At 33.0% G+C, this 19,446-nt stretch overlaps 2 protein-coding genes and 2 long non-coding RNA genes across 6 annotated transcripts; 3 read left to right on the top strand and 1 right to left on the bottom strand.

The window, feature by feature from the left end:
* Nucleotides 1-184: 184 nt before the first annotated feature.
* On the top strand, nucleotides 185-4,720 carry LOC130983245 (uncharacterized). Of its 3 annotated transcripts, none has more exons than XR_009087286.1 (5): nucleotides 185-864; nucleotides 1,093-1,180; nucleotides 1,416-1,567; nucleotides 2,643-2,702; nucleotides 2,829-4,720. It is a non-coding gene; the product is annotated as an uncharacterized LOC130983245 (long non-coding RNA). The 3 variants fall into 3 exon arrangements; XR_009087287.1 differs by lacking the exon at nucleotides 1,093-1,180 and having other exon boundaries at nucleotides 196-864; nucleotides 2,829-2,932; nucleotides 3,655-4,720; XR_009087285.1 differs by lacking the exon at nucleotides 1,093-1,180 and having other exon boundaries at nucleotides 202-864.
* A 30-nt stretch (nucleotides 4,721-4,750) lies between these two features.
* Nucleotides 4,751-6,743, top strand: LOC130983244 (uncharacterized). Its single transcript, XR_009087284.1, has 3 exons — nucleotides 4,751-5,055; nucleotides 5,423-5,503; nucleotides 6,346-6,743. It is a non-coding gene; the product is annotated as an uncharacterized LOC130983244 (long non-coding RNA).
* Nucleotides 6,744-7,602: 859 nt separating this feature from the next.
* On the top strand, nucleotides 7,603-15,209 carry LOC130980266 (chloride channel protein CLC-d). Its single transcript, XM_057903945.1, has 22 exons — nucleotides 7,603-8,134; nucleotides 8,284-8,356; nucleotides 9,129-9,350; nucleotides 9,458-9,504; nucleotides 9,593-9,691; nucleotides 10,040-10,203; nucleotides 10,309-10,449; nucleotides 10,539-10,609; nucleotides 10,711-10,790; nucleotides 10,985-11,134; nucleotides 11,818-11,877; nucleotides 11,957-12,031; nucleotides 12,250-12,401; nucleotides 12,673-12,808; nucleotides 12,877-13,008; nucleotides 13,218-13,295; nucleotides 13,383-13,438; nucleotides 13,546-13,632; nucleotides 13,718-13,874; nucleotides 13,972-14,073; nucleotides 14,161-14,207; nucleotides 14,779-15,209. The coding sequence occupies exons 1-22, from the start codon at nucleotides 7,952-7,954 to the stop codon at nucleotides 14,864-14,866; spliced, it is 2,400 nt and encodes a 799-aa protein (XP_057759928.1). The 5' UTR covers nucleotides 7,603-7,951; the 3' UTR covers nucleotides 14,867-15,209.
* A 594-nt stretch (nucleotides 15,210-15,803) lies between these two features.
* Nucleotides 15,804-16,833, bottom strand: LOC130983053 (mavicyanin-like). The gene is made up of 2 exons (XM_057907226.1): nucleotides 16,612-16,833; nucleotides 15,804-16,529 (listed from the first exon to the last, which is right to left on the bottom strand). Exons 1-2 carry the CDS (start codon nucleotides 16,784-16,786, stop codon nucleotides 16,132-16,134), a joined length of 573 nt encoding a protein of 190 aa, XP_057763209.1. The 5' UTR covers nucleotides 16,787-16,833; the 3' UTR covers nucleotides 15,804-16,131.
* Nucleotides 16,834-19,446: the final 2,613 nt, after the last annotated feature.

The raw sequence follows: 19,446 nt of genomic DNA, 5'->3' as shown, positions 1-19,446 counted from the left end.
AATTGATCACTCGATCAATTTAAGTTGATTTATATAAAAATATAGTTGTTATTAGTTAATTATGTATTTGAATTCTTTTAATCAACAAATAAAGAGAATCCGTTTGTCTATTAAGAAGATATCGTATAACAATCCTTTAAAAGAAGGTTTATTCAGTAGTGAAATTCCTACGTGGCATCCTCTAGATTTTTTCAAATTTTTTTATTTATGATCTTTATTACAATAATACCCCATGATCAAATTATCCGCATTCCACTACTCTTTTGAACATCGTGCCTACTTTACATGTACAAGCTCCCTGAAATTTCAAATTTCGAATTCAAAATCAATTAAAAAAGGAATTCATTCCCAATTTTCCATCATGTATGTTCTCCATTCTCTGTTTCATTTTTCTCTCTTCCTCCTCTTCTTCTTTGATTCTTCTCCTTCATCGTCAGTTCCTCCTCTTTTTTTTTCTTCCCTTCTTCCGTTCGTTTCTTCTTCCTGTTCCTAATCTAAGTTGGAGATGGAGGTTATAAAGTTCATGTACTCACCAAGGCAGAGGATGTCATTGTACCTGGTGGCTCCAAACTTCAGGGGAGTCATCGCGGTGGAGGCAACGCCAGCGGTGGTGGTAGGGTTACGGCGGTGGATGAGGTGCCGATTGCTGTGGTGGTGGACGATGGTATGACGTGGTGGTCGCAGTGGGTGTGGTGGAGTTCGTGGTAACTATCCATGTGTGGTGATGGATACGGAGGAGGAAGCGGCGGAAGAAAGCATATAGCTGGAAAGTACTAAGTGGCGTTCATAGAGAGCACATGCAGTGAGACTATGAAAGCCGAAAGCACAGCAGAACAGAGCCGTGAGATCTAATCGGCGTTCATGGTTATTATTTTTTTTGTTTTAATTAATTAATTAGATAAATCATGTAAATGATTATTATTTGTTTAATCTACAAATTTTATTATTTCAAAATTTAAATTTTGAATTGAAAATTAATTTGAAAAAAAAAATCATTTGTATATGTTCATTTTCATTATCCTCACAAATCATGTTTTCCAATTTTTTCTTCTCATCACTCTTTCTCTCGCTCTCTAATACTGGGAGCTGCAGTATTAAACAACAAAATCAAATCAGCTGTCTGTGAAACATGGTTCGGTATCTCCTTTTGAGCTTTGATCATGGAGTTTGGTATCTACATGTAATCCTTTTTTCTTCTTTTTTGGAACTTTAGTTATTTCTAACGTTAGTGCTTAATATGTTGTTTTTATTTGTTGTGCATCTGTTGTACTGAGTTACATATTTTTTTAACACATCTATATTTGGACAATCCCTCGACTACCTTTAGTTATTTCATGGTTAGATCACACATAATTTGCTCAACCACCTCTATCCATGATAAAAGAGTGTTGAAGTTTCTGGTGATTTCATGGTAGGTTGAATGGTTGATCTAAGTAGAGCAAGGCACCTTTGCTTGAGATAGTTTCCGAGTCTGATATAAAAACGGGTATTGAAGCAGCAGAGCATGCAGCAGAAATACAGAGATTGGTTCGGTATTTGGGAGTGAGCAATGGCAATATGCCAATATGTAAGAAGGATCTCTTTGTTATATTCCTTGCAATTGAAATAAATTGTGATCTTAGCCATCGTGATTTTTTTTAAATAAATTGGTTTGGTGTACAAGGTGGGGGAAGTGGGGAACAACTTGAGTCCGCTGATTTCAAAGCATAAACATGATGGTAGTCTTCATTTACCATCTAATTAAATTCTATTTATTTTAAAAGATGACAGTCTAAATTTACATAGGATTGTATTCAAATTTTATGTTTTCTTAGAGTTTAAGGATAGATATGGGATGCACCCTATACATGTAGTCAACTTATATGTTAACCAAGCATTGAACATCAATTTATATAGTATTAATGATAATAGAGTTGAAGACTTAAATTCAGCTTAGTATGTTTTCTTATTTTAGTTAATTCTTTTTCTTTTAAGAAAACTTTTTCTATACTAACAGTGGTGGGTGCTTTCAGTATCTAAATCCATTATCAGCAGAAGTACATAATTCAAGGTGTATTCACTACTTTATTATTCTACTATTGTCAATCTTAGTACATGTACTATCTAAATATCTTATTAGATATGGCAAATTAGTACATGTACTATCTAAATATTTTACTAGATATGGCAAATTTCTCTTCTCTATATACAGATCTAATTAAATAAGAAGCCAATTTATTTTTTTATTTCAATGCAGTCCCCCAAACATATATCACCGACGTAGAAAGTGCAAATGTATGGACCACTCGCAAATTAACTTTTTCATACTAAGCATAATATGTATTTGTGTGGACTTGGCATTTATACATATATTTTTTCCCTCTAATTTTGGTTAACTTAATTGTGACATGATGCCTAAAGATTGAAAGTCTCGATGTTTATTCTTAAGCTTTTGAATATCACAAATTGTATTGCGGGGTCAGCAGACAGTACACTAAAATTTGGGATTTAGAATCCTTTGAACTGATTGGATCTACTAGACAAGAGGTTTCTCATTTAGTGTCGTATGAGTCATGGTGTTAACAATAGAGATTATTGGTGGGTTTGGATTCTGCCGTTTCTCTCTTTTAAATGTTCTTATTTGCATTATTTTCTTTTTTCAGGTTCACCCCATTATGTACAAGCACAAATATAGTGGAGGTCATGGTTCTCAGTGAATTTTGGTAGATATTTTTGCTTAATGTTTATTTGATGGTTCCATTTGATATATGTTGATTTTATTAAAATTATTTGGGATCTGATTTCTAACAACCAGAACTTTCTAACAATGAAAATGGGTATGTTACCAGACAGCAAAGCTGCAAAGGCTTCTCGATAGTGCAATATGAAGACAAGATCCATGGGTATGAAGAATTCTACTAAGAAAACTATTAGAAGGAATCACAAATAAGTGGTAATTTATTTTCCCAATTAATCTACTGATAGTTGTCATTTATTTATGGGGTTTTTGTTGGTTTGTTCTTTTTTGGTATTTTTTAGTTTGTTCTTTTGTCATTTAGTTATTTCAGCAGGGTTCAAGCTATGATCAAGAAGCTTTACCTTAAGTTACCAAGAATAAACCACCAGTTTCTTTCTTCAAATTACTAAAGAGCAATGGGACTTTCAACTTTCCGTTTTGTGGATGACTGCTATTATAATATACATTTAATTCACATTTATTTATTTATTTTTTGAATTTGATCTGTTTTATTTTGTTCTCTTTTACCTTTTCCAGTTTTATTTCAATTTGAATGCTTCTATAGTAAGAACATTGCCATCAATTGCTTGGATAGAGGTGGATTTGATATTCTTCTTTCAGTGGTTATGTTTTAGTTCGATGAGGTAGATTTGGCTGGCGCAAAGTTTGAATAATGGTTTGTTGAGATGGTGAATTTGTCTCTGTATCTTAAAAAAATTATATATTTGGCAAATATATGCACTTAAACCATTTTTACAATTTTTCTTTCGAAAGCCTCTGTTCCTATAGAGTTAAGATAGTTCTTTCTTAAACTCTTTAATTTATGAGAACCTATTATTTTACATAATGAGAGTTTAGAGATCAACCATTTTGCATTGCTGGCACTGTGCATCCTGTTTTCTAGAAAAATAACTATTTATATTTCTTAAATGATTTAGGACTATGAAGTTCTCAAAAAACTTGCTTGTGTGACTGATAAATCTGATAGAAGAGCCCCTGAGCAATTACGTGAGTAAGAAGATTCAGTATTTCGTTGTACTTAATGTTCTATGCACTTTTTTTTTTCCGTTGTACTTAGTGTTCTATGCTCTTTTTTCTTTTTCATTTTTGTTGAAATCATGTGCCTTCTCCTGCTTATTTGCTTTTCAAAGAGTTGGGTATTGATTTGCCTATATATTATGACTTAATTTTTTTCATTTGAGGGATATAATTTTGCTTTAAAATATCGGATTGCCATTCCTTAATTGAGTTCTTTGTTTACTATAGAGAATTCTGCACCACAATTCCTAATGATTTTGGACTCAGAAAAATTAAGCTCTCTCTCCCATACGTTTTTTTATCCACTTTGTCTCCTTTTATATTAATGATAGGTATCAATTGCTTTGCAACATTAATATTTGATATTCTTCTTTCAGTGGTTATGTTTTAGTTCGACGAGGTGGATCTGGCTGGTGCAAAGTTTGAATATTTATGGTTTGGACTTTGGAGTAAATATTTATTTTTTTTTAAAAAATCATGAAGCTTTTTTTTTGCTGCTTTAGCTTTCATTATTGTATATTCACGCTCTAACTACACATGCTATATTTTTTCAGCTAATTTTTGTTGAGATGGTGACTTTTATCTTGAAAATTTTATGTTTGGCAAATATATGCATTTAAACTATTTTTTCAATTTTTCTTTTGAAAGCCTCTGTTCCTATAGAATTAAGATAGTTCTTTCCTAGACTCTTCCATTTATGTGAACCTATTATTCTACATAATGAGAGTTTTTAGAGATCAACCATTTTGCATTGTGTGCATTGTGCATCCTGTTTTCTAGAAAAATAGCTATTCATATTTCTTAATGATTTAGAGCTATGAAGTTCTCAAAAGACTTGCTTAGGTGATATATAATATTCTATGCTCTTTTGAACGTGCATAATTGTATTTCTCTTATTATCATTATTATTTTGACTACCGCTCTATTAATGTATATTTATAATTTTACATGACTTTTGTGGTATTATGTAGCATTGAATTGGTGACAGTGTCATTGGAAAGGGCTCTTCCTCTCTGGTGTGTGTTATTATCCATGGCTATTAACAAGTTTTAGGGTCAAACATATGGAACTATACTTGCCCAAGCATGTTTTTACACACAAGTTAGACCTTGCAAGGAATGCCCCTGCCAGGGTTTCGTTAGTTTTCTTGCTCTTTGCGGCATCCACAACTACATTAGGGCAATCAGTGACGGGTTTTGAGTGACTGGAAGGGTAAAGTTGAGGGTTTCTTCATTGGTCTACCTTTTGGTCTGCATTACGTTTTCAAGCGTGAATGGATTTTGGAGTTTTCCATTGTTCAGGTCACTTTCTCTATCTCTCTCTTTCTCACTCATCAGTTAGTGTTTGTGATAGCTTTATGGTTCGTAATGCATTTTGGTGTATAACTGCTTTTGTATGCACAATGCCCACCTCGCTTCTGCTTCAAAATGGGAGTTCCTTTTGTTCTTCTTCTAAGCTCCAAAAGAGCCAAAGATAATCATTTATTGTTGATACAAAATTACTCACCTGAAGCTGCTTTTTACATGGATGCTAGCACTTAGTTTTATTTAATCTTTCTTTTTTTGTGGGTAAATAAAATAAAATTATTATTATTATTATTATTATTATTGTAAGTACTATCTTATGATTCATTTCTTTTAGTTTCATATAATGTGTTTAAAATTCCAGGGACATGGATTGAAGACCAAATGCATTAGATGAATCTGAAATTTTTACAAGGGTATACTGTATTTGAAGCTTGCTAATGAGGTAAATTATTGATGATTTATTATCTATTTTATAGGTTTTTTATTTTTGTCATTGTAAGGTTTATGGGTCACACTTTCAGTTTGGTTTATTACTTAATGTCTCACTAATTGATTGGGTTTGTAGTTGATGATAATTTTTTTGGTGCGACTTGATTTTGATTTGGGAAAGAGCCTCACTAATTGTATGGATGTTTAGGTAAAGAGATGAGTTGCAGGAAAACAAAAAACAATATGTAGTCACTGCTTCATCATCACAAGATGTATGCTCTTTGGCAGAAATTTTGTATTGCTAATATACCACTTCTCTTTAGAATTTTGGAATGTACCTTTTTCTACCCTATGTTTTGACTTGCATTCTTAGTTATTACTCTAATGGAAAATATAAAGGAAGTGGAGACAACAAGTTTTCTGGTTTTGTTTTTAACCAGATAGTCAAGAATGAAACTATAAGCAAGAATAATCAGATCCCGAAAATTGTAAATTAGAAAGAATGCACCATATATGTAAATGAATGCTGCTATTTTTTATTAAATTATTAACCATGTTGCATGTACCATATGATGCTTTGTGTCTCTCAACTATCATCATGCAACCATTCATTATATGATTTAACATGTTATTTATAATGTTGATACTGCTTTGATAGTGTTCAAGCACATTTAGTTATAAGCTTAACTATATTGTTTATTTAGCTCCATTTGCATGACCCTTAAGTGTTGCATGCAATTGCACAATTTTTCCTCATGTCTCCAATTGTTAAATTCTGAATTCTGCTAAGAATTCTATCATTATTTTCCTGCTTTAGTTAGTAATCTCCTTTCTTTGAATAATGGTTAATTTCAGGAATTTGTTTGCCATTGGATAACGGATGCAAGAAGTTAAGGAATCTAATACTAAGTCGCAAGGGTTTGGAAGCAATTGCTACCGGATGCAAGGAACTTACATATCTTGAAGTCAATGGATGTCACAATATTCGATCTTTTTGGCTAGAATCCATTGGAAGATCTTGCCAGTTTGTATGTAAAATAAGGAATGAATTAGCCATTCAATAAATAGGCAACATAAGGAAGCATGGGACACATGTTTGGCCTCTATATTTACATTTGGTCAAGTTTTTCATTGCTTGCTATGTGTGTTTCTTTGTTTATTTTTCGTTTGTGGTGCTAAGCTCGACTTTCTAATGACAGACATCTTATTGAGTTGCATTACTTTACTATCAAAGAATTGTTAATGTTGGTCTTCTTCAAGATGGAAAAGGATGCAAGTTCCTATAAAGGGATAATTGTTAATGTTGGCATTACTTTACTTTTTGAACAGATTGATCATTCCATTGTTAAAAATTTTAAAAACAAAGAGATAATTTACATCACTATAAAATTTATTCTTTTTGTATTTAATAATGGAATTCAAGGGATAATTATTTATTATTTAAATTAATTGAATACTAATTTAATGTCTTTCCGTTTTAATTAACATATATGATATATTTAACGTTTTTCATTATTTTTGTGCCATACCCGGGCGATGCACGGGTCGTGCACTAGTGATTATTATAAAAGAGGCAGACGTAGCTTGAATTGTTCAAGCTCCTTGCTCACTCTAAAACCATTGACTACTTCTGTTAAAATTACCTTGGAACCACTGTTAGTTTCAAGTTGTTATTCAGGATGTGACTTCAACTTACCACGCCCTTAAACGAAAAAGATCATAAAATTGTTTGTGCGCAAGATCGCTGCCTTAAATTCCTCATGTCCACCAAAAACTAAAAAGTTCAACTGTAACGTGTCACCTCTATTAGCCAACCAAAATATTAATAGTAAAAAGCAATTTAATTAATGAATATTAATTTTTTAATTAGTGGACTTGAGATTAGTTCCGCAGCTCGTGTTGTTTTCGGCAGGTAAGTCCACGTAAGATCTCACATGACTTGCAAGTCATGATCCCCTACACCGTCACCCTACAGCTACCTCAACAGAGATCAAGATCTATCCGTTGATCTAACTGACTTTTGTGTCTGATTCGGATGAAGCCAATAAGTTGGAAAATCCATAACGTAGGCTTGCGCCTATTATAAACTATGTCTACACCTTTTTCCCCTTTGCGACTTTGCCTCTAAATCGATTTGCTTGGAAACAACGTTGGTAGGGGAATGATTTCGCGTTGCACAGTAAACAGAGCATCATCGAAACGCGAAAACGACGCAACAGCATAGGGAAGAGAGAGTCGTTTTAGATTATACCACACTGTGCTGGTGGTTGGTTCCCTGCATTGATTTGATTTGCAATTGCTGCGGAGTTTTGAAGCCAAGCTGATCCGTGCGAGGAAGGTTCTTCTGATGCGATTGAATCTGGAACTTGCAGGCTTATGCCATTCAGGTTTTGAGATTGTAGGTTTTTCAGACTGAGGGAGACAAAAGGAAAAGGGTTTCGCTTCCGAATTCCAATCGACGATGCTGTCCAATCATTTTCAAAACGGCGTCGAAACGGTGAGGCACGCTTGGTCGCGGATCCCAAACTCCGAAGAATCACAGTTCGTCGACGACGCCGTTGGGCTTGTGAGGAAAAGCGATGGAAGCAGCGTTGAGAGCCTTGACTATGAAGTCATAGAAAATTTTGCTTATCGAGAAGAACAGGTTTTTTTAAAATATATTATCTTTTTTAATGATAAGAATAATTTTCCATGTGGATTCTGAATTTTATTTTACTTTTGTTTTAGTTTGGTTTAATTATTGTTGCTCAAATTATAACGGGATGATGTTGGGCTGTGCTTCGAGATTTGTAGGCGCGCAGAGGGAAGCTGTACGTGAGTTATTTGCTGGTGGTGAAATGGCTTTTCGCCTTGCTCATTGGCATTGGTACTTCTCTCTTGAATAATGATAGTGCTTCGCTTTACCTAGTTACCGGAAATGGCAAATTTTTGTTTCTTTTAGGGAAGGTCCCCTTTTTTTTGGGGTGCTATAGGTAGCGGAATTAATTTTGTGATTATAGTTATCCCATGCTCAGAAAATTATTATTTCATGGGTAGGATATGGAGTGGCGGGGAGACTGGCTAAATTTCCAGTTCTTGATCACTTCATGTTGGATCTGTTGGTTCCTTTGAGGCTTCGCAACTAATATTTCGATAATTTAATTTCCTTCTATTAGGTAGTGTCTTTCCATGATAGGCAAGCCAGCATTTGAAGTAATTGCATGAAATTGTTATTCACTGAGAGGTTGGGGTAGGGATAAGGCACGGGCATGAATCTTTGAGCTTTTAGATTATTTGAACTCAATAGAACTTCTTTTTTAAAGGTGGTTCAAATCTATTGATTAAAGTGTTAACAAGGTAAGGCCTAAACAAAATAAATTGAAGTATGTGAAAGTGACTCCACCATAGGAGACCATATAATACTTTCAATACGATTCTATCCTTGCTCAAATTATTTAATGGTGCTAGTTCCCCTCTCTCTTGTTCATTTTATTCAGTTGCAATTGTTTACTTTGATACAGATTCAAGGCTAAATTTTCAGTTTAACCAAACCCATTTACTTTGAGTCATGCCCCATGTTTTTCTAATGCTAATCTCATAGCTCTTTTTCTGAAGTTTGTTTCTTGACAAAAAATGTCTTCCCATTTTATTGCTTGCAGGCACTGGTCTTGCTGCTGTTTTCATCAACTTGTCTGTTGAAAATTTTGCTGGCTGGAAATTCTCATTGACATTTAGTATAATTCAGAAGTCATACATTGCTGGCTTTCTCCTATATGCCCTGATAAACTTGGTTTTGGTGTTTTCCTCTGTATATATTGTCACACAGTTTGCACCAGCTGCTGCTGGATCTGGTATTCCCGAAATCAAGGGTTACTTAAATGGTGAGTTAGACTTATCAACTGTTTCTGGGGTTATTGTGTTGAAATTTTTTCCAGCTTGCGCAAAAAACCTTCATATGCTGATAGTGTGGATGCTGAATAATGTTCAGGGGTTGATATTCATGGGATTCTTCTTCTGAGAACTTTGATTGGAAAGGTCAGAGGGCTGCATTGATTATTTTGCTTTTTTAAGTTTTAGAAATACATAGCTGTTTATTAAATGCAAGGATTCTTCTTATGTTCAGATATTTGGCAGCATTGGATCAGTGGGAGGAGGCCTTGCTTTAGGTAAAGAGGGTCCTCTTGTCCATACTGGTGCTTGTATTGCTTCTTTGCTTGGACAAGTAAGTATGTACTACTCAGTATATGGTAGTATCTAAATGGTATGTTAAAAGTACAATATGCGCATAGTATGTGTTAGATCTTTCAGTATGTCCTTTCAATGCTTTGTTTCCCTTAAATAAAGAGGCTAAAATGTGGTGGCAACACCACATAAAGTGTCCATTGTATTTTAACTGACCATTTAAATGAACCTTGCTTTATAATTTATCAACACTTGCACAATACATTACCTGAATTATCCTCTGTGCTTCTGTGCATTACTTTTTTAAGACTAGTTGTGTGATTTTCACTGAATATGTATTTTATATGGAAGAAACTGATATAATCTGTTGGTGTCATGTCTTGAGTAGGGTGGTTCCACCAAGTATCATATAAATTCAAGATGGTTTCAAGTATTCAGAAGTGATCGAGATCGACGAGATCTGGTAACGTGTGGGTGTGCAGCAGGAGTTGCTGCTGCATTTAGAGCTCCTGTTGGTGGTGTATTGTTTGCATTGGAAGAGGTAACATCTTGGTAAGGAATTCTCAGTGACATGGCTCTTTTTCATTAGAAGGGGAAATGTGGTAAATCATTCATCATATATATTTTTGTTTTGATTTTTTTCCTATGCTCTTGAAGGTGGAGGAGTCAACTTATGTGGCGTGTCTTCTTCACTTCTGCTATTGTTGCTGTTGTAGTGCGAACTGCAATGGGATGGTGTAAGAATGGAAATTGCGGACATTTTGGGTCTGGCGGATTCATAATATGGGATATATCAGAGTAAAGATCTGTGCTTTCACCTTTTTCACTGCCAGTTGAGCATTAAGGTTTTATTTTTGTCCTCTTCCCTTGACTGGTTTTATTTTTAGTGGTCAAGAGGATTATTCCTTTGCAGAGCTATTGCCAATGGCTATTATTGGGGTTATTGGAGGCCTACTAGGTAGGAGTTTTCACCTTTGTTTTGCACTTCAATGTATCATGAATTTTTTTACATTTGGTTGGCTTTGGTACACCTGTTAACTTATTGTCAATAATTTGCAGGAGCTTTATTTAACCAGCTTACACTTTATATTTCTAGTTGGCGTCGAAACCACCTTCACAAAAAAGGGAGCCGAGTCAAGGCATGTTGTTTTTTATACAATTGATTTGTCTGTATCTGCTTCCTTGTAGTAAGGACAACAAAAGAATGGAAGAACTGTACTGAAGAAAGAAAGTGATTATTATTGATATTTTGTTGTTTATCATGCTAGTGGTACCTTTATCTTATCACTTGTCTTCTTATTTTTGTTTGCTCCTTCCTTCTCCTGCAATGCAGATTATTGAAGCATGCCTTGTCTCCCTTTTAACGTCAATTATTTCATTTTGCTTGCCACTTCTAAGAGAATGTAGTCCATGCCCGGAATCTGATCCTACTTCTGGTATTGAATGCCCACGTCCTCCTGGAATGTATGGGAATTATGTAAATGTAAGACGGTTGAATTTATATGATGTTCATCATTGTTAGTCTTATTCAATTTTCTCATTTTTTATTTATTTTTATTTTTAGTTTTTGGTTTCAGCTTGATCTTTATTTTTTTTGTGTTTTCATACTTTAATACTACTTAATGACAGTTGAAAACAAGGGTGTCGGATGAAATCAACAATGAAGCATCTTGTTTTTGTTTCAATTGTGAAAATGTTTGCCTGATTTGGTATTCTTTTGAGAAATGTACTGTTTTTATTAGATGGAATATAAGAAATTAAGGTTACAGTTGTCCTATACAGCCTAAACAGAATGTTTTTGAGAAATATACTGTTTTCATTGCTTTTTCCAAAGGCCTTCACTCCTCAAGAGATTCTTATATAGGCACAAGCTTAATGTCATATTTTTTTCTTGACACAAGCTTAATGTCATTTTTGGATACACATAAAAGTTGATAAGACTCATGAATGACCAGATTATCTTAAGTGGGAACCACTGTGTGTGCGACTAAAATAAGGCTTTAAAACTTGGGTCTATGCAGGAATCTCTATTCTGGCTCGTTTTACCTCCATTTTGAAATCTGACGTTCTTCTTAATTTAGTTCCGTTCTAAAGATAATATAGGTTGTACTCCTGGACTTAATTACTTTTGGAGATTCCATTTAATTTATGCCCTTTTTTTGGCAGTTCTTTTGTAGCAGTGACAAGGAGTATAATGATCTTGCGACTATTTTCTTCAATACACAGGTTTTGAATGAACTGGGAATCATAATTTGCTTTTTCATTTATTGTTATATTATATTAAGTTACTTCTCTATTGCTTCAGGATGATGCCATCAGGAATTTGTTCAGTGCGAAAACAATACATGAGTACAGTTCCCAAAGTCTGTTAACCTTTTTGGTATTGCACTCTTGCTTACTGGGTTGGACTTTAAATGCATTTGCCTTTATATTGAGATATTTTCTATTTTTTGATTCAATAGAGTTCTTGGATACATGTATGTGGCCCTATATGGTTGATAGGAATTCTTGTTGATTTATCTTCATGCACCAATATTGAATAGAGTTGCCACTTGGTGCACTTGATTATATACCAATTATTTTCTCTGTATGTGGCAGGTTATGTTTTATACTTTAGCAGTGTTGACGTTTGGTACTGCTGTGCCAGCCGGTCAATTTGTCCCTGGTATAATGATAGGATCAACTTATGGACGTCTTGTTGGCATGTTTGTTGTAAAATATTACAAAAAGCTCAACATTGAAGAGGGAACGTGAGTGTCTTTCTTGACATTCCTTTAAAGTCATGGTCAAAAAGATATATACTTCTTCCATAGTTATATTTTTTGAAGCCTTTTGTTTCTTGATAAAAGGGATTATTATTATTAAAAGAGAAGGATAATACTAAGACCATTGAGGACAAGAAACAAAAAATATCAAAAGAGCCAAGCTTTCTAATCCCTACTATACTGAATGATTTTCTTTTTCTATATGTGGAATCCCCATTTCCCCTGTAATGTTCATCTGATACTTTCTTATGTTCAGGTATGCTTTGCTGGGAGCTGCATCTTTTCTTGGTGGTTCAATGCGGATGACAGTGTCTCTTTGTGTCATTATGGTTGAAATAACAAATAACCTGAAACTTTTGCCCCTTATTATGCTTGTTCTTCTTATATCGAAGGTATGCAGATCAGGACTTTCCTGTACAAAGAAAGTCACTTCAAAATGCACTAAGTTCTTCCCTTACAGGCTGTGGGTGATGCTTTTAATGAGGGTCTATATGAAGAGCAGGCAAGATTAAGGGGCATTCCATTACTGGAATCAAGGCCTAAATATGAGATGCGGAACATGACAGCAAGGGAGGCCTGTGGAAGTGGAAGGGTGAGTGAACTTTCAAATTATTTAACAAATTGCATGTCCTCTATTAGTTGTCCAAGTATTGTTTTTTGTTTATTATTTGTTTTTTGGTGTGTCATTCTTGTGATGTGCAACTTGCCAAAATTGATGCTACCACTGGTTAAACTATATGTTTCACATGCTTTATTCTTTTGATACTTTGGCTTTTGACTCTGTAAATCTGTCTATTGAAGGTGATCTCGTTACCTCGGGTAGTTAAGGTTTCAGACGTAGTTTCCATTCTACGGAGCAACAAACACAATGGTTTTCCAGTATGTATATCTCTTATATCTATCCCTTCTATTGATAAATATTCCTTGCATTTTCATAGTTGTAGTTATACTTAAAATTATGCCCAGGTGATTGATCACACAAGAAGTGGAGAATCACTTGTTATTGGATTAGTACTTCGGAGGTGAGCGTGTACACAATATAGTTTTCTGAAGAATTCTTATACTTTGATGTCTCGAAAGCTTGAATTCACTTGGAAACTAAGCTTCTATGTCCCTGTCTTCTGTCTAGTCATTTGTTGGTAATCCTTCAGTCGAAGGTTGATTTCCAGCACAGCCCTTTACCCTCTGATCCCAGAGGTGGGGACAGGTCAATAAGGTAAGGCTTGATGAGGTATTTTTATATTTGGGCTTTTTCATCTGTATTCTATAATGATGATAATTGTTGACTCTCTAACTTCCAGGCATGATTCTCATGAATTTGCTAAGCCTGTTTCTAGTAAGGGGATATGTATCGACGATATACATCTAAGTCCAGATGACTTGGAAATGTACATAGATCTTGCTCCATTTTTGAATCCCTCACCATACATTGTCCCTGAAGACATGTCTTTGACAAAGGTGTGCAGTTTAAAATCCTTAAAAGATTTTTTTTCATTTTTTATTTTGTTATCCTTTTTTGTTGTCAGATAATTATGATCTCCTGCTTATGACACAGGTGTACAATCTTTTCCGCCAACTTGGTTTGAGACATTTGTTTGTTGTTCCTCGACCATCTCGTGTGCTTGGTTTGATAACCAGAAAAGATTTGATGATTGAGGTAATCTTTTTTTAATAACTGTTAATTTTAACATCTGTTGGACCTCCTGTTATTTATTATAAGGCTTGTTACTTTGAAACTCTGCAGGACACGGAAAATGTGAATACATTAGAGCTTCAGTCAACTAGTGTAAGGTCTCTGATGCTTTACTCCTTACTCATTTGGCACTCTATTCATCTTTTTAATAAATTTAAATATAATATTTTGAGTAGCCATATTCCTTTATACTCTAAAAGCAGTTTGAGTTTTTCTTTGTAGTTGAATGCCACGGTGCCATAAAAGTATTGCTGGCTCTTGGCAAACTTTTGGTCTAATATTTAAGTTGCTATCTGTCTGTCAAGGTTTGCACTGCAATGCAACTTGTCTGACTACCATAATTCCGACACTTGGTGATTATTGCTTTGAGTGTTCCCATTTGAGCATAAATAGTTTTTAGGTTGAGTTAATTACAACGAGCTTTGTGCTGCTCGGCTTACGCAGTTTATCCAGTTGTAGATCCATTATTGGATGATTTAGAGTTTAGATAGATGAAGAACTTCATTGTGCATTTTCATCCTCTGGTGTCATTTTTTATCTCTGCAGTACAATCTGTTCCAACGTGGTGCCTTAGCAAAGCAAATTGCTTATCTATCTTGCAAGGATTTACATACTTACTCCAATAAATTCAGTTAAGTAGATTGTCTCTTCATGATTTTCTCCTCACAGAAATCGGCATCATAATAAAAGACCGACGACAAGGAATTCAGATGTGGAGCGCCCTTTGCTCAATGGTCTTCTTGTTGGTTCAGAATAATCAAGATTGTCTCTTCTGCGCAGATTGGTCCTTTCTGCCACCAATTTTCCGGGAAGATCATTATTTATTCTATTTTTTCTTCTTCAAATAGATTAGATAACCCAGAATTGTGTATATTATTAACTAGGGATACCGGTTAGAGTATTCGTTAGATTTGTTAAAATTGATGCTGATAATGAGGGGTTAGTGTATACTTGCTAGTTTTTCGGGTTCTCTTTACCAGTACCAAAAAATAGTTAAAATGTTAGCTGAGTTTAGCATGGTCCATTAGAATGTGTGGAATATCTTCCATTATTTACTTAAGTAGTGGTTTTGCCATTTTTAATGAATCACTTTTATTTTATATTCCCCCCCATTTATTTATTTATTTTTCTATCGTTCTAAAGGCATTTGAGCTTGAAGACCTCGGATTTGAGTGTGTTCAGGAATGAGTGGAGATGCATGAAATAAATAGCTTTCGTGTAATTTTTGTTTTTGATGGGTGTTGAAACCTTAAACCTTTAAAGTGAACTTTAAAGAAAAGTACTACATTTTATGCCATCATTCTAAATTATTGTCGCTTCCAAGTATTGTGAGACACAAATCATAACTACAATAAATATACAACTATCATCTGCATAGCACGCTCGCCTATGTTACTGAGCCCCGCCACCTTTTGTGGCGTTCCATCGCCATTAGCCGTAATTGTTTGTAGCTTTGTACCAAAATCCCAAAAGCTAGGCGAATAGTCGTCCTTGTCTTGCGAATATATACGTACGAAAATTTGGACGGATGAAACGCATTAGAGTAAAGACTAAAGAGAATTCCAATTTAAATATAAGATATGTATACAGTTATTTCAAGCTAGTCTCATATACTCATCCAAATCTATGATCTTGTAAATGAAAAAGAAATTATAAAAAAAAAGGGAAGAAAAAGTAGATGTGATTGAGAAGGTTTACAAGGTTGCCTAAGTTCTAAGCTATGCATAATCATAATGAGCTCTGAGAAAGGAGGAAAACTTGTTCCTACAGGAAAACCCCAACCAAATGATTAAAAGAGACCCCACAGACGAACGCCAACAATAACTAAAAAGACACTTGACTGGTTAATAACAAATATTTTAGATGTATACCAAAACGTAAATAAAATATTCGCATAATGTCTAATTTAGTAATAAATTTTTAGTATAATTAAAAAAAACAAATTAGTGAACAAAAAAACATAAGAAAACAAGGAGGCTTGGCTTGATGAGTTGCATGCATACTAAGGAAATGCAAAAGAAGCTAAGCGGTAGTATATCCAGCAATGAGTAGGAGGGCTGAAACCAAGAAAGGAACAAGTCCTGTTTTTGTCGTTGAGGGTGCTGCTTTGCTTGGAGCAGGTGCCGGTGCAACTGGAACTGAATACGCGAATGCCGAAGATGATGACGGTGCCCGTGCCGGTGCCTGTGATGCTGCTTGTTGTGTGACATTATTAGGCCTGTGGACGTTGATGTCAACCTTCTGTCCAGCTTGGCAGTGGCCGGGGACTCCGCAGATGAAGAAGTGGTGTCCGTATTTTGTAATCTTGATGGAATCATTCCCGCTTGCATAGCTCTCCAATGGAGCTGACGTGTTGCATGTTCTGTACATTGCGTGCGTCACCCTCATCACGTTGTGGAACTCCTCATTGTATTCAAATACTGTACACAAAAACAAACCAAAGTTAAATGAAAAAGTGGCAGCACTATCCACTATGCATGGAAGATGGAAACACAGACTTACTGATAGTGTCACCGACATGGAAGGTCTTGGGAGAAGCCCAGGAATTGTAATCAACGTTGCCAATGATAGTCCATCCTGCTGAGTCTCCAACCTTATACACTGCTCCATGTGATCCGCTCTGCAAACCTGACATCACTATTAACAAAACTATAACTCTCTCCATCATCATCGCCATTGAATTTGCACCACGCTTATCACTTAATTTCCTGTGATATGTGTGTGTAATTGTGTAGTATAATGTCCACTCCTCTCTTCTCTTCTCTCTCGCCTTTATATACTCTTTTTACTACCCACCTTAATAATATATTTCAATTTCAATTTTGTTTTTATCTTGCTATTTTAGATGTAAATAGTTTATCTACTATATCCTTTTTCATAAGCTTCGTATTGTTTTTTTTATTTAAGAAATACTAGTGAATCATATCTTTTATCTTTCACATCTTATATAATTTTTAAAAAGTAGTTGTCTTTTTCTTCTTATTATTTTTTGAAAGAAGAAAAAATATATATTCTTAAATTAAGATATATCGAATAAATAAGAATTTTATGATTGAAATAATGATAAATTCACTTCAGATAAGGAGGTTACATGAATAAATTCGGTAATGTTAAAAAAAAACAAATTAGAGCTTGTCTTATTTAATATTTATTAATTATTGATAATAATTAATAAATATTAAGTAAAATTAATAATTAATAAATATTAAATAAAATAAATTTTAGTTAATTTTAATTAATTTTTTTTGTTATTATATTTTTTTTAATAAAATTGATAAGAATGTTCCAGTAACAACAATCATTCGTACATGAGGGATTATTTTAGGAGGAAAAGATTTATGGTTATCAAAAGATTAGCTATAAAAGGAATTCCTTTTATATATGTAACGAATAATAATAATTCCAAAAAAAAGAATAGATACCCTAATAAATTAAAGTAAGATTACCATTAAATTTGACTTTTGTAATTTTTTGTAACAACAACCAATTTAGAAAAGTGAATAGTGATACGACAAATTAAATAAAGATAACCACATTTAGATTTAAAACTTTTCTGAAAATTTCCAACTTATATTATCTTATTATTGTTTGTTATAAGTTTATCTTCTTCTGATCTAATAATACTAATGATAATTTCCCTTCATAATAGACCAACATATATAATCCACAGTTAAATGTAGGTTTCACCAACAACAAGAACATCTTTAGCTGTAACATCATGAATGAAAAGGCCAATAAAATTGGTGGTCCCGCATTCTTTTTGCAATTATTTGGTTTGATGAGATCATACTTTTTATATTTATACATTAGAAAAAGAGGTGACTCACGTACAGATTCAAAAAGCATAGAGATATAGAAAAAGAGAATAAAAATGTTTTTTTTTCCTTTTCCTTTCTTTTTTTTTTTTGTCCTTTCTTGTGTTTAGTATTTACTCAACATTTCTTCGAATTTTTTATTTTTAATATTGGAGTGATAGTGGTGTTTTTCTTAAATGTGGATTGTTGGGGTGTTATACTTAAATGTGGGATCGTTTAACTAGAGAAACAGAAATCGGTGCCAGGAATTTGTGAGAGGTACACAAATCGGTGCCAGAGATTTGTGAAAGGTACACAAATCGGTGCCAGGAATTTGTGTAGGGTACACAAATCGGTTCCAGGGTGCCAAAAATTTGTATACTTCCACAGTTTTAAAAAATACCAAAAATTACCATATTAAAGTATATTACTACCTTTACTTTCAAAAAAAAAAAAATTAGCCCATTTCTTCACCTTTTGAATTTGTACGTGAATCATCACCTAATATAATAGGTCACTTAAAAAAATAAAATATTAAAAATTAAACATAAAAAATAAAGACACAAAAATAAATGATTTTATATTTTATTTAACAATAAATTAAATATAAGATAAAATAAATAATACAAATTCAATTTATCTTTATTTTTTTAATATAAAATTTAAAATAAAAATAAAATAATAAAAAATATAATTAAAAATTTTGATAATAATAATAAAAAATAAATTATATTTTTGTAAAATGTTTTGTGTCTCTTTTAAAAATATAAAATATATTAATTTAATATATTAAGACACAATATTTTTATTTATATTTTGTTTATTAAATATAATTTTATGTCTATATATTTATATTTCAGTATCTTATAAACAAAGCCTTAGTTCTTCGTCTTTAGTGAGTTCAGTGACAGTTGGATGGCGGTATTCGGTCGAAGACAAAATTTTCATTTTTGTTTAATAAATTCTGTGTTACTATAAATACTATTTTCTAATCAAAATCTTATCATATTATTATGTAGATAATAAATCCGATGTACCAAAATAAATAATATAATTCAGTAAAGCGGATTATAAAAGCTGGCTCATAAATATTAGGCCTATTTTGACAAATACTGAGGAAAGCATATTTGTGAAAGATAAGTTAGTCTAAGAGAAAATGACGGATGCGTAAGGGTATGTCTAAAATTAACCTAATTATTTTGTGTATATTAGATGCGTTATGTTTTATGAATTATTAGATTTTATTAAATAAAAATTAAAAAATATTATGAAAGAGAAATATTAATATATTTTATAAATATAGAATATATTAATATATACATAGATAAATATATTTTAATATAAAATATTTTAAAAATAATAAGTACAATCTTCTACTTTAAAATAAATAAATATAAAATATATAAATATATACAAAAATATTTTTTATTTATTAAGATTAATTATTATATAGTATTATTTTTAATCATATAATATAAAATAATTTATTTTATACTACTAAAAAATAATTATTTTATTCATAAAAAAATTAAAAAATATGGAT

The sequence above is a fragment of the Arachis stenosperma genome, chromosome 5, assembly GCF_014773155.1.
Source record: "Arachis stenosperma cultivar V10309 chromosome 5, arast.V10309.gnm1.PFL2, whole genome shotgun sequence".
Taxonomy (NCBI): domain Eukaryota; kingdom Viridiplantae; phylum Streptophyta; class Magnoliopsida; order Fabales; family Fabaceae; genus Arachis; species Arachis stenosperma.
This window is presented reverse-complemented; position numbering and strand designations above follow the sequence as displayed.